The sequence below is a fragment of the Portunus trituberculatus genome, chromosome 41, assembly GCF_017591435.1.
Source record: "Portunus trituberculatus isolate SZX2019 chromosome 41, ASM1759143v1, whole genome shotgun sequence".
Classification (NCBI taxonomy): domain Eukaryota; kingdom Metazoa; phylum Arthropoda; class Malacostraca; order Decapoda; family Portunidae; genus Portunus; species Portunus trituberculatus.
This window is the reverse complement of record NC_059295.1, coordinates 3,082,282-3,097,920: the sequence shown is the minus strand read 5'-3', so window position 1 is coordinate 3,097,920 and position 15,639 is coordinate 3,082,282. Positions and strand designations below refer to the sequence as shown.

The window sequence follows — 15,639 nt, the reverse complement described above, 5'->3', positions numbered from 1 at the left end:
TTAAATGAGATGAAATCCCTGTCAGCTGTTGAAAACAGGACCAAACACATGATTTTGTAGTACAGCACCATCAGAACATAAATAGTCCCTTTAGAAAACAATGGTACTTCAACAGTAATGCCAGAGAACTGATGTTTCCAGAATATTGATTGCTGGATTTTTTATAGTCAACTGTATTACTTTTATCTTTCTATAATTTGGTTGTGTTCCTTTATGATTATGGCTGTTGCGATGTCTAACATCAATTACTCATCATCACTCATCTTATTAGAGATAAACAGTAATTGATAATTGGCAATAAATATGTTGCTTGATATCTGATAACTGATTAGTTGGTAAAGAAAACATTCTGATACTAATGATAATGATATTGATATCTTGAATAAAATATGATAACTCCAAATCTATATTTTTATACTTATCTTCAAAGAGATTGAGAAAAAAAATCAAATTCAATGTTTATTGAGTATTTTCACTAAATAGAAGTACTGTTGTAAGTAAAATAACTGCATTTTATTTTAAAAGTTAAAAACTTCAACATGCTCATGTTCCAAAAACTGAAATTATAGATTTTGCTAGTTTAGAAACAAAACTATCGACAATACCAATAAATAGATATTGCAGAAAATATAATTATTGGATAACCAGTAACCTAGCTGATATCATTTTCATGATAAGTTATCAAAACAATTTATCATAATAATACTCAACTATGATAATCAATATGAACTTCTACTTGTGCAACAATAATAATAGTACTGTACAAATATGAAGTACTTTTCAAATCCATTCATAACATACCTTCTTTTGTTGCAGGTATGGATCTGGAAAGTCAAATTCATTGAGGCAGTGCTCTCTCATGTCAAGCAGACTCCGCACAGTCAAGTTGCCATATGCGCTGTTGATGAATTTGTATATGAGTTTTTTTATCAGTTTGTACATCACAAGAAAACAATGAATTTACAATGGTTATACAGAGTGTAGATTAAAAGATGTATGTAGTGGTATGATCTGCCACCTTTGTTACAAGATATACATATTTGTACAAGTGATATGAATGTGTGTGTATTCATCTAGTTGTATTGTACAGGGTTCGAATGGGGCTCATAGTGTCCTGTCTCCATTTCTCCATTTATCTAAAGTTATGCACATTATATGCTGTAACAACTTCATTATTCAATGCATTCCACTTTTCCACCATTCTATGTGGAAAACTGTATTTTACAATATCCTTCACATACTGTCTCATCCTGATCTTCTTTACATGTCCTCTTGTCCTTCCATCTTCTTCTCTCACCATCACCAGGTCTTCCTTGTCTATCTTTTAAATGCCATTGACTATCTTGTACATTGTTATTAGGTCCCTACATTCTCTTCTATCTTGTAAGGTTGGCAGTCCCATTTCCTTCAGTCGTTCTTCATATGTTAGGCCCTTCAATTCCGGCACAATCTTTGCAGCAATCTTCTGTATCCTTTCCAATTTCCTTATATTCTTTTTAGAGCTCAGAGACCACACCACTGCTGCATATTCCAGCCTTGGATGTATCATGCTTGTGATAATTTTTTCATCATATCTTTTTCTAAGTATTAGAATGCCACTCTTATACGAGTATTAGTCAACATTTTTTATGATAATCCAAATATCTTGTTTATGTGTTTTTTGGGACTTAGATTTTCCTGTATAATCACTCACTCCCAGATCTTTTTCCTCTTTAGTCCTCTTTATTTGTTCCTCTCCCATCAAATACTTTCATACCAGTCTTCTTTTGCTCTTTTATTTCCATTATGTGACATTTCTTAGCATTAAACTCCAATTTCCACTTCCTACTCCACTCATAGATCTTGTTTATATCTTCCTGTAACAGCAGACAGTTCTCCCTAGTTTTGATGACTCTTAACAGCTTTGCATCATCAGCAAATAAATTAATATAACTGTTTACCCCCAATGTGATTGTCATTTACATAAATCTGATACATAATGGGGGCTATCACTGACCCTTGTGGCACTCTGCTTGTTACTTTACCCCAAGATGAGTATGTACGTATCTCTAATCACAGTTCTCATCTCTCTATCCTTCAAATAATCTCTTGTCCATTCTAGCAAAGTTCCTCACAGTCCTATGTTCCCTAGTTTCTAGAGAACATAAGAGGCTTTTGATAAAGTCTCTAGAGACTTTATCAAAAGCCTTTTATAAATCCAGGTACACTGTATCCACCCATCCATCTCTGTTTTACAATCCTGCAACAATTCTTGACTAGATGCTTAATAAGTTTGATACACATGACCGCCCTGTCCTGAACCTAAATTGTCTCTTCGATATGACTAGTTCCTCTTCTAGAAATTTAACCCATTTATTTATTTATTTTTTTTTATTATTTCACATAGCTTCCCCAAAGCACTTGTAAATGACACTGGTCTGTAGTTTAGTGGTTCAGTTGCCTTTCCTCCTTTAAATATTGGTATTACGTTGGCTCTCTTCCACTCTAGTGGAACTTTCCCTTCATTTATTGAACTTGTAATTATTTCCCAAATTGGATCCAGTAGTTGCTCTTTACATTCTTTTAAAACCCAGCCTGATAAACCATCTGGCCCCATTGCTTTTCTGACATCCAACTTATCCAATAATCTTTCATTATCCTCCTTGTGCACTGCAATTTCCTGTAATCCTTGGCAATGGAATGTCCTATTAGGGTTTGTGAAATCTTCTGCAATGAACACCGTTTTGAAGCTCTCATTCATTATTTCAAACATTTCCTTCTCTTTGCTGTCTTCCTTCCTTTAATTATTTTTTCTATTGTTTCCTTGTTCATCGTTTTGCCATTTATAAACCTGTAGAAAAGTGTGGGTTCATGTTTGCTTTTATTCACCACATCTATCTCAAAGATTCTTTCTTCCTCTCTCCTTACTCTAATATGTTCATTTCTCGCATCCCTATACTGCTGTCTGTTATTGTCACTTCTCTGTTTTATGAGCTTCTCCCAAGCTTTATTTTTTACCTTTTACCTTGTATGCATCTTGCATTGTACAAAGTGTGTATTTTTTCTTAACTCTTTTAACAGGTACATATTTTTAACTCCTTCATTATATTTTTGTAAGAATATTTCATATTCCCCTTGTACTGTCTTTCCGTACATAATGTTTCTCCACTCAATATCAGCAAAAAAAGATCCTAAATTTTTCAAAATCCACTTTTGCATAATTAAATCTCTCTCCTTAGTAGTCCTCTATGTAACTTATCCCATCCTCCTCCTGTATTTGCATCTCTAATGTCACATGCTTGCTTCTTCCCATTGGACTAAGGTATTATATGATTGGAGTGGGTTCCTCCCCCCAGTACCTTGTCAACTCCTCCACCCACTGATCAATTTTATTGACCATAGTCAACTGTAACACTCCCTCGCTCCATTGCCTAGCATTATCCATTACTTCCATCTCTCTCCAGTTTAAGGGGACCGTCCGCTGGCCATGGTATCGAAAAATCTGAAAAAAAAAATCGAAAATCCCCCAAATACCACCAGAGCATCCCCAAACATATGGCAACATAGTGATGGAGTATTTTGCGGAAATACACTAAAATACGTGGGGTATTTAAACTTTAAAGAGCCCCTGCCACGCCCACTGCCGCCTGGGGCTTCCCCCCCTCCCCACTCTCTGTACCATAAATGATGATAATAAGCACGGAAAAAAGCCATGGAAAGTGGTTTCTTTGGTAAGGAAAGGTGGGCGCTGGCAACTCAGTATTATGGCGTACACAGGAACACACCCTCTTTCCTTCCATTTCAATGTCCATGTGACTGCGATGGGAGGAGGATCTATTGAGTATCTCGCCCGTTATTTCACACCTTGCAAGCCACAATCCAGCCTATTTTACCTGCCTTTTTTGCCTTACAATATCTAAACAAACAGTGCAAGTGGAAATTACAAGTTGTAACGACCATGCATGGATGGGAGACACCCTCGCCTTCAAGCGACTAATAACTACAATCATTGTAGGGGCGGCCAGGTGCCATATGAGTCGTACAGAATATTCTAAACACGCCTAAAAAGGATATATGATGCACATGGTGGTGTATGAGCACCAAACTATTTTTTCATACTTAAAAAATGTTTTCGCTACTTACATGTTTCACATAACATAGGAATAGAGTGGAACATGGGTTACCTGACAGTAGATTGTAGTCACCCCCCAACTCGAGGGTTGTGGGGGAGAAGGTAAAGAAAACGGGAATTGTCCCTCTCTCCCACAACCCACCCCTCTCAGCCCACCAACTCCATTCCTTCACGAGGAGTCAGAGCAGTGGGGAGGTAGGGCGGGCATGTGTTATGTGAAACAGGTAAGTAGCAAAAACATTTTTTAAGTATGAAAAAAATAGTTTATCGTTACCCTGTTTCACATAACATAGGAATATTACAGACTCCCACATTAAGTGGAGGGGGGTGCTCTGAGACAGAGGAATGGCATCACCTGAGAATCAAGGAGAACAGTACAGAAGATAAAACTCCTAGAACTAACCCCGTAAGATCCATCAGTGGGTGAGGTGTGGGACCGGTCTTGTGCACCGGAGTAGACACCTTGAGGTTGGAAGGTTGGGAGCAAGGTTAGAGCACAATGTTGCCAACCTTGCCACATGTCTCAGGAGAGGGGCATGACAGCAATCTCACCCGGTCTTCCAGGAACATAGGTGATGCTGAAGTTGTCACAAGGCAGGAGGGCAGGGCCTGTGACTGGGCTAATGCACAATGTCACCAGCTGCCACAATAGGACCCAGATAATAGGTTTCCCCATCTATTCTTTCCAAGTCCTTCAGGTAATGGTTGGCGAAGACCGAAGGAGTCTTCCAGGAGGCTGCTTCCAGGATGGCCGTAAATGAATGGTTCCGGGAGAGGTTGAGCGAGGTTGCAATTCTGCGAATGTCACGAGCTCTTACTTTTAGTGGTTGCTGAAGTTCCTCTGGAAAGGACTCATGAGCCTGGAGGATGATTTCTTTGAGAAGAAATGACAAGGCATTCTTAGAAAGAGGCTTGGCAGTATTTGATGGTGAGATGAAAAAGTTTCTGGGTTTGTGAGAGAAGTTTTTCGACCTCTCCAGCATGTATGTAAGAGCTCGTACTGGACAGAGGAGACGTTCTTGATCATTGGGACCCACCAAGGGTGTGAGACTTTTCAATCGAAACTCTCCAGGGAGACGGTTAAAGGCTCTCTCTGTCTTTGCAAGGAACTCTGGCAGATAGGAGAGGATAAGATCCTCACCTTGCGAGGCAACTCTCCTGGACAGAGCTTGTAGTTCGCTAACCCTTTTGGTGGTGGCCAGGAAGACGAGGAAGAGTGTCTTCTTTGTGAGGTTCCTAAAGGAGGCAGAATTCATTGGTTCAAAAGGTGGTCGAGAGAGTGCCCTCAAAATGACGTCCAGATTCCATGAAGGAGGTCTCACTGACCAGCTGGGTGCCTGCCTCTCAACTAATCTGACTAGATTGCAAAATACTAGGTCCTGTGAGAGGTCAAAGCCTTTAAGGGCGAAGACACTATTAAGCATTGCCCTATAACCTTTAATGGCAGAAGCCGAAAGCTGGCAAGACTGGTGGAGAAAAGAATGAAATCCGCGAACTTCTGACTGGAAGGGCGTGACACCGAATGGCCTGTGTCCAAACACCACTGTCGATATTTCTTCCACTTGGATTGATAGTTCAGAGTTGTGGAATCCCTTCTAAACTCCGCCACTGCTTGTGAGACTCCTTGGGAATACCCCCGAAATCGGAAGAGTCGCTTGACAAGTCTCCACCCTACTAACTGTAGCGCGTGGAGATTGAGGTGAAACCAATGTAAGTGTGGTTGTCGTAGGAGGTCCTTCCTGAACGGTAGTCTGCGTGGAGACGCTATTGCCATACCCACCAAATCTGGGAACCATTCCCTTTGAGGCCAGAAAGGGGCGATCAATATCAGCTTGGTTCTCTTTGATGAACGGAGCTTGTTGATGACCTTTCTCATGATGGCGAATGGTGGAAATGCATACATCTCCTTGTGATCCCAGGGAAAAAGGAAGGCATCTGTCGCCACCACTGTTGGATCTGGGAAGGGGGAGACAAAGTTGGGCAGTCTGCTGTTCAGCCGTGTGGCAAACAGGTCTAGGAGAGGGTAGCCCCAAAGTTTCCACAGGTCAGCACAAACCTGGTGGTGCAACGTCCATTCTGTTGGCAACACTTGGTTCTTTCTGCTGAGACCGTCCGCTAGAACATTGTTCTGGCCTCGAACAAACCGAGTCAGCATGGTGACTGAATTGTCCTCTGCTAACTGGAGGGTCTGCAGGGCCTCTCGGTTGAGGGTGGTCGATCTCGTGCCGCCTGCCTTCTGTAAGTAGGCCACTGTCGTGGTATTGTCTGACATCACGGCTACGGTCTTCCCTTATAGGTGTGACTCGAACATCTGAAGCCCCAGTCTGACAGCCCTTAATTCTAAGAGGGAGATGTGTTCCTGAAGGTCCCTTCCTGACCATGGGCCACTGTGTTCTACGTCGAGAAGAGAGGCTCCCCAACCCTCCAAAGAAGCATATGTGTATGGGAGAAAATCTGGGTTGGGAGTCCGTAAGGACTGTCCCCACAGAAGATTGGAGGGGGTTGACCACCACTGGAGGTTCTGCCGAACCTCCTGGGAGATGTGAACTGGAAATTCAGTACAGTAATGGTGTCTGTTCCAGTGGCCCAAGAGCTGGAACTGACAACTTCTCATTCTCCTTCGATCCCCTGGTACCAGGTGGATGAGAGATGAAAGGTGGCCCAGGAAGGTGAGCCAGTCCTGTGCTGGGGGAGCTTCTTGGGAAAGAAAGTCCTCTATGAGGTTTAAAAGGTTGTCAATCCTCCTCAGTGAGAGGAATGCCACTAGGGTTCTTGAGTAGATCTCCATCCCCAGGAAGGTGACAGCTTGTCTGGGTGTAAGGTCAGACTTCTCCCAGTTGATGATGATGTTGAGGGAAGTACAGAGAGTCAAAAGTGTCTGCCTCGATCTTAAGGCTTCTTCTTTGGAGGAAGCTAGCACTAGCCAGTCGTCCAGGTAGCGCAGCAGGCCAATGCCCTTCCTGTGTAGAACCATTGCAGGAAGAGCCATAACTCTGGTGAGACCTGAAGGGCCGTGGACAAGCCGAAACAAAGAACCTTGAATTGGAATGGTTGTTGTCCCCACACAAACAGAAGGAACCGTCTGTTGTCTGGGTGGACAGGGATCTGAAAGTAAGCTTCCTTCAAATCCAGAGACATCATCCAATCTCCTTGCTGGATGGCCATCATGACAGAAGTGTTGGTTTCCATCTGAAATGGTGTCGTGAAGATGAAGCGGTTCAGTGTCGACAAGTCGTTGACTGGGCGGAAGCCCCTGTAGCTTTTGGAACTACAAACATCCTGCTGTAGAAGGCTGGATCATGTGGTGCTGGCTCCACACACATCCTTTCTGAAGGAGGGTGTGAAGTTCTTCCTGTAGCGCTCTCCCCTTCCTGGAGTCGGGAGCATAGCTTTCGAAGGCCCTCGGAAAGGCTGAAAGCGGTGGACGACGGGAGAAGGGAATGTGGTAACTGTGCCGAAGGATGTTGACTACCCACAAGTCTGCTCCCTCCCTTTGCCATACTTCCCAACTGTGAGCAAGGGAACCAGCTACAGGAACGGTCGAGGCAAGTGGGTCCTACTTCTGAAAAACAGCCTTGGAAGGGGCGGAAGAACGATGACTTCTCGGCAGAAGTCGGAAGGAGCTAGTCTTCTTGAAAGGTTGGGGTTAAGGGCATTTGAAACCCGAAGTAGAGAGCTTGGAATAGGGCCGAGATGAAGATAACGAAGAAGGGGTGGAAGGAGGCTTCCTCTTAAGGACGGCGACTGTTGCTTCTTGTAGCTTCCTGGTTGAGAAAAGGTCCGATTGTCTACGGGCTTGATCAACTTTCTCCTCAACAAAAAGGGTAGGGGCGTCCAAAGGAGACAGCATCAGATCCAATTTGTCAGTAGAGGAGAAGGATGCACATAAGGAGTCCAGGAGAGACTGCCTTCGAATCATTAGAATGTTGGAAAGTGCTGTGGTGGAAACTTGGGCTGCTCTTTGCATCGCCAATTGCATGCTGTAGACCCCTTGGTTTATGAGGAGGTCCCTATCTGGTGCAGAGTCACTCAGCTTGAATAGTCTGGAAACTGCACCAAAAATCCAGAACTGAAAATTCTGGATTGAACATAGATATCGAAGGGCTTCCTCCAATAGTGCTAAATCCTTGCTGGAGATGGAAGAGCGCACATCTGAAGGGTTTCTTGTTAAGAGGCGAGCAAGGGATGAATTCACTGTAGCAGTCTTGCAGTGAAGAGTGTCCTCGTCAGCCCTGTAGAAGGATTTCTCTGGTAGAGTGAAGGGAAGAGCAGAAGAGCAACCAGCTAAAATCCGTTCTAAAAGTATGTGGTTGATGGACTCGGTGGACTGCCTCATAGGGCCAGACCAACGAAAGGGGCGGAGAGGACTCCTCTTCTTCTTAGCCACAAATTCCTTCTGACCGGGACCCAAGGGTTTGTCCTGGAAGGTAGGGGTAGAGCCCATGGAGTCTGGAAACTGGTTAAACACAAAGTGTGTCAGTTTGAGGAAGGCGGATTCCTCATCAGTGGTTGTTTCATCCTCTCAATGTCCGCCAGAGGATACAGGAAGTGAAGGCAAAAATGTCCGGTAAGTGTTGCCGTGCACATCTCCCGTGTGGCTGGCAGAAGGGGAGGGCATTTCAGTCTCTAAGCGAGTCCTATGGCTGGAGCAGCACACAGTGGCACCAGCTTGGGAGGGAGAACGCAGAGACAAGTGTAAGTCGTCATGGTGAGGACGAATCAGGTGGAGGGGAATTGTCAAGTTCCCGCTGTTCTGCGTGGTGGGCTGAAGGTGAGACGACAAGAGGGTAAATGAGAGAGGTAGAAGTCTGTACTTGTCCCCTGCCACTGGACTTGGTGTGCACTGTGTGGGACCGACTGCCAGAAGTAGGTGGCAATAGCTAGGGATCAGCGCTTCGAGATAGCGTGCAGGAGCCACCAGCATCGTCCCCAACCTGTATATAAGCTGACTCAACCTTGTGGCGAACTTCAGCACAGGATGTGAGGGCGACATTAGGTTGCGAGACAGAACGGGCCTTATTATTGTGGCAGCAGCCTGACTCGGCAACCGTCGGCCGTGGGAGGGAGGAGTGTGTCGTGGAGGACATAACTTCCCGGTCATCCCCGATAGCAACAGTGTGGGAGCGTTTCACCTTCCCCTTCAGGTACTTCGATATCCTCTTGGCGGTGCAGGAAGGAGTGGCAGGTTGTAGAGTACAAACCTCCTGCTGAAAAAGGGAATTCTCCAAATTTACATTGGGGGGTGCTGCCTCCCCTCCCCAACAGCTGTGGGAAGGTGGATGTCGGTAGAGATGCCACCTCCACTCATAAACAACAGTGGAACATCAGAGGAAGGAGGGACAGGAGGTACAGAAATCATGCTGGTTAACTCGTCTGCTAACGAATCTCTTACCATATCTTTCACAACATCCTTCAAACAAGTGTGAGAGTCGTCACCTGAAATCCCCAGGAAGGCAGCCATCTTATTAATTACAGTCAAGGCCTGAGAGAACTGGGCTTGGAGGTTGTCAGAAAAATTTACCAGGAAGACAGAGGAGCCAGGGGAAGGGGGAGGAGAGTCAGAAGAAGCACTGTTGTCTGCAGGGACCGGTGCCATGTCTGGATTCGAGGCAGAAGACACAGATGACGATGGGGAAAGAACTGGTAAAGACTTACCGCCCTCCTTCCCTTTATAGTAAGCCAAGCGTCTGGATTGTAGGGAAACTTGGTGTCTACTGGCCTTAATAATGACGTTGTCCTCCCAGTCCTCACACTCCGGGCACCTCTTATCTAGGGAGCATATGCCGCCCCTGCAACCCACACGGAGTGTATGTGGGTCACCTGTCTAGGTTGAGCCCTTATTAGTATCTCCAACACTACTGCAGGGTAAGGAGACTCGTTGGGGGTAAGGTACGTAGGTGTATTCTGCAGGGACCAGTACAGGTGCTTAATACACTTCACTGCAGCCTCCGCGTGCCCGTTAGCTTGTGGGTAGTGAGGGGACGTAACGATGTGTCGCATGCCCCATCGGTCTGCGAAGCTACGGAACTCTTGGCTAGTGAACTGGGGGCCTCCATCTGTCCTTAGGCGAAGCGGGACACCCACCTCCCGGAAGTACTTGCAGAACATCCGGATGGTGTTGGAGGATGTCGTGTCACCCTTGCAAGGGACAACCACAGGCCACCCACAGAGTCTGTCTACTATCACCAGGAATTACTTTCCGGCGACAGTGAAAAAATCTGCAGATACAGACTCGAATGGCCGTGTAGGGTGGTCATCGTTCAGGAGTGGCTCCTTTTGCTGGCTAGGCTGGAGGGTCTTTCAGGGTCTGCAGGCTTGGACGGTGCTTGCGATGTCCAAGTTAATACCCGGCCAGAAGACAGTCTGGCCAGCACAGCGTCTGGTGGCCTCAACACCACGGTGGCTGTCATGAAGGTGGGTGAGGACGCGGCGTCGCAGGACAGCAGGAACCACGATTCTTGTGCCGTACAGCACAAGATCTCCATCGGCATAGAGGTTGTCTCGGAGCTTCCAGTACGGCAGCAAGGAGTTGTGCAGGGCATAGCGGTCCAAGGGGAAGCCGGAGGTGACACAGTCGAGTAGCCACACGTAAGCTGGGTCGCTCCTCGCTGCGTTACGCAACTCTTCTAGGATCTTGTCCTCGTCAGCAGTCGCACTCACGGCCCTCACAGTCGCCACAGTATGAGAGGAAGCAGTGGAATCGGCACACAGGGTTTCATCTTCCGGCGTTGGGTGGCTCAAAGGTGCACGAGATAAGGCGTCTGGGATCCGCAGGTGCAGCGTGCCACACTGCCGTGAAGATGTATTAGAAGGTTAGACAGAATAGGGATGAGAGGAAGAAGAAAGCCTTGTGCAGCAAGGCTGCAGGAGGAGGGAAGGCATGCATCTAGCAAGATCAATAGAGCAGTTAGCATGAAAATAGTGATAAAAGATAGAAAGGGATGCAACATTTTGGTGAGGGAAAGAGGCTAAAGACAGTCAGTCAAAGGAGGGGAGTTGATGAGACAAAAAGCTTTTGATTCCACCCTATCTAATAAAGCTGTATGAGTGGAACCCCACCAAACATGCGAAGAGTATTCCATACAAGGATGGATAAGGCACTTGTACAGAGTTATTAGTTGGAGGGGCAAGAAAAACATATGTAACTATAATTTTTTTCTTCAATTCCTCTGTTTTGATTTTTACTTCCATTACTTCCACTTTGTCCTCTCCATATTGCACAGCCTCCACACATATAATATCATGAACCATTATTAGCACTCCTCCTCCCCATTTATCCTTCCTGTCTCTCCTCCAGCTATTATATCCCTCCTCTTTAAAGTTAACATGGATCTCTACTCTTAGTTTTGTTTCAACGATGCACATTATATTCGGCTTTTTCTCTTTGAAATAATCCCTAACCTCCAACATGCTGGATAACAATCCATCTGTATCAGTATAAGTTACTCTTAATTTCTTGCATCCTTCATGACCTCCTCTTTCTTCCATAGGTACCACTTCTTTAGTCTCATATCCAGAACCCTCCAGTAGAAAAATTATTTTTCTCGATCTCTGTCCTTTTCTTGTTTTTTTCCTTAGCTTCATTTCTTAGCACTTTCTCCTTTTCCCTCTCCCCTAGGTTCATATCTCTTTTTAGCCATATATCCTTGTGTTCAGTATCATCGGCCAGCTTCCGTTTCCTAGCCATAATTTCCTCTACTGCCATTTGGGATCTCATTCTCACTTTCACTGGTCTCCTACCCCCTTCACTGTATCTTCCTAGCCTGATCACTTCCTCCACCTCCTGGTCCAATTCTTGCGTGCTGTCTTGAACTTGTTTGGTAATAGTTTTGGCCAATTCTCTGTTTTCACGTTCTCGTGACTTTATTCAGATTTTTCTTTTCCTTCATCCCAAAAATCATGAAACTTTTCCTCTTATCCACTGTATCTTGCACAAGATCTTCTTTCTCTTTAATTACTTGTATTACAGCAACTTTTATGTTTTCCTGACTTTGTCGCTTTACTTCTGAAAATTTTACTTTTTTCTCCTCCCGTTCCTGCTTCCATGCATTTCATAGTTACTTCAGTTTGTTTTCACCAGTCCACCTTCTACCTTATCCCAATCTCATCCTGTATCTTTACCTGTAAGCTCCTTAAGGAGTTTTCATAGTCATGACATGTGGCTTTTAGTGTTATTTCTTGTATCTCCTCCTTTAATCCATGATTGATTGCACTGACCTTTTCACATTCTATTAAATCTCAATTTCAGCTCTGTGTTTTCTGTTGTCAGTCTGTCCTGCTGGTCCATTAAACTCAACATCACTTCCTTCATGTACCTTAACTCCCTTTCTACACTGATGAACCTCCTATTACCTCTTTTGTCCCTAAATCCTAAATGCGTATGTACAGGCAACCCCGACTTAACGAACGTTCACACAACGAAATTTCGCTACAATGAAAATTTCCTTTTACTACTATCTGCTTGTATAACAAACACCAAACTCGCTTTAATGAAATTTTATCCAGGTAATTTTTTCAAAGTTTGAAAGTCCCGCCATATCATACAAGCCGACAGGCTTTTGAATATGTAATTTTCAATGCTTAAATTAATTTCTTCACTTACCTGTCTTTCAAACAAAAAAACTATCAGTTCCACTGTTTCACTTACTTTCGTCCGCCGAGATATCAAAAAATTATAAAGTATACAAGACTTACCATAGGTCAGTTGAAGTATGCTTTGGATTTTAGGAGTCAAATCACCTCTGCCGTTGTGGAGATTTTTACATGAGATAAGCCATCCGCGCACCGGCCAGTCAGACTTCAAAGCCACGAACGCCCACATGATATCAGCTAACATGTAATCAATCATAAATACAAGTAATCCTTGTAAAACATGTGAACAAGGGTGGGAAGTGGTGGGCATGTAAAAATCTCCACTACGGCAGAGGTGATTTGACTCCTAAAATCCAAAGCATACTTCAACTGACCTACAGTAAGTCTCGTATACTTTATAATTTTACTCCGTCAAATCACCTTCTGCCACGTGGAGATTCCTACACGAGGCTTTAAAGCCATGTGGGTGTCGTGCCTAAACAACTGCCTCTCAAAAGCATTGTGATATGGGATCAAAAACCACGATCCTGCATTGGAAATTTCATTATACATAAATCCATTATCACATGAAGTTCACTACCCATTACAATTGAACTTCTATACCAAATTTCAAATACATCTGTATTTTAAGAGAGTAACAAAACCACTCTGGCAATTCCACCTTCTGCCACACTACCTTTGTCCCAATAAACTTGCAAAAGTAATTTTTTAAGCAATTTTTTTCAATATCCAAACATAAGAATACAATTGTAACACAAAAGAGTAACCAACATACTCCAACACTGCTTCTTGAAAAGAGTCTACTTCTTTAACAATTTGTTTGTCATAGTACTTTGCAAAAGTACTTTCTCTTGTCCATCTCGCTTTGGACATAATACAAGCGCTGGGTATTGACATAGCCTTGGCTTTAGATATTGCGGCAGGTCTAACACTACCCGCAGTAAATCTTGATGTATCCACTCCTGACCTATAAAGCATTGTTTTAATCTATCAGGATATGGAATCTTTAGTAACCGGCTTGTGTGGTTTAATGTAACTGATGAGTATTGTATCGTTGAACTGGGAAAACTCCTGTCTGAGTCCCTTAGTCCTTTCCAAATAATGTTTCAATGTTGCACAAACACATAAATGTGAGTCCCTAGAATATGCTTGAAATGTAACAGTCTGTATATTAAATGTAGGCCTACACTGCTTAATGTTTCCCCTTAAATAAACTGAAATGAAATCATTATCTATGTGCATACCCTGTGTACATAACAGGTGCAAAGTTTGTACTCTAGCTGCTTGAGTCAATGCCATTAGCATAACCAATTTCAACGACAAATCCTTCAGTGTCAAAATGTGCAAAGGATACATAGATATTAACATTGTCAGAACTGGCTGAACATCCCACGTTTCCATGTATCTAGTTGATGGTGGTCTTAGGTTAAATATGTCCTTCATGAACCTGATGACTAATGGATGATTACCAGCTCTGCATCCATTCACGACAATCCCTAGTGACGAGAGGGCACTTCTTGCAGTGTTGACCGACTCATAACCCACATTCCTGTTGAAAGCTTCAGATAGAAAATTTATGATGTTTGAGACAGTGGGATCAAATGGACTAACGTTCCATCTATTACAAGACTGTGTCCATCTCTTAAGGTGTGGTCTATATTGTTTCCCCGTACCCGGTTTCCACAAGGCCAGGATGATGTCCGCACCTTCCTCAGAAATACCTCTGCTTCACAGGTGCTGCCTGATAGAAGGCACGCCATCAGTTGAGTGTGCCTCATAATCGGATGTTCCTCCCCTGAAGAGAGGTTTACTAGCACCTCTCTTTTTTGTGTGATGAGGCGAGGGTGATCTATCAGCATCCTGACTAGTGTGCCCATCCATGGTTGTGATAACCACAGCGGGACCACCATCCACACTCTTGCCTCTTCTGCACTTAACTTCTGCAGACACCTAGCGATCAGTGAAAAGGGTGGAAAGATGTATGAAAGCTTAAATCTAGACCAGTTTAAAGTGAATATCCAAATATAGTAAGCCCCGAATTTAACGAAATCCAGCTTAGCGAAACCCTTATTTAACGACTGTCTGGAAAAAGGCCAATCCCTCAAGTTTAGTGATTTTCTCTCATATTTAGCGAATGTACCGCGCTACACTGTCCTGCCTCCCACTCGCTCTGAGACAATTGCGTGTCTGTTTGGCTGTGATGTCAGCCCCACAGTGCCTCCGGCATTCCCGTTCGACACTTGAGCTATTATGTGTGTTAATCCAGCGTGTGAACTAATTTTTTGTGCTCCCATCCTCACTGTTTAGCGAGTTTCGCTATCACCATGGCCTCCACTAGTGGTTCGAGGGGTGCTGATTCTCGTGAAGGTGGCGATGTTGCAGCTGTAAATGGGGACTCAAAATGGGGACTTTGGGCAGACGAAAGACTGATTGGTATTCTTCCCTATTTAAAGTAGTATTCAAATTTGGCGATATTCCAATTTAGCGATGGTTTCGGCAGACTAATAGGATCGTTAAGGGGGGGGTGCTTACTGTATGTTGCGCCTGGATCTGGGTTCCAAGAGCAATAGCAAGGTAGTTGTTTATAGAGCCTTGATGCAAACAAGTCAATCACCGGAGTATCAAAAATAACGCATAAGTGCTGGAAAATATTAACATTGAGTTTCCATTCATGTCTGTCCCTAACTAACAGAGACGCCAAATCCGCCAACGTGTTCGCCTTTCCTGGGATGTGAGAACATGTTATCCAAGCATCATATGTGATGCACCAATCCCAGATATTGGTGGCTATCTCATTACAAATACTAGATTTTATGCCACCCATTTGATTAACATAAGTCATTGCAGTAGTATTGTCACAAAAGACCTTCCATTTGATTAACATAAGTCATTGCAGTAGTATTGTCACAAAAGACCTTAATGTGTTTTCCTTTGAG

General features: G+C 43.9%; 1 protein-coding gene across 1 annotated transcript in view; it reads right to left on the bottom strand.

The window, feature by feature from the left end:
* The window catches only part of LOC123516403 (4'-phosphopantetheine phosphatase-like), a 504,510-nt gene that overhangs the window by 154,085 nt on the left and 334,786 nt on the right, over positions 1-15,639 (bottom strand). Inside the window, exon 10 of the mRNA XM_045275659.1 lies at positions 802-898. Within this exon, the coding sequence (XP_045131594.1) occupies positions 802-898 (97 nt within the window). The remainder of the gene's footprint in view (positions 1-801; positions 899-15,639) is intronic.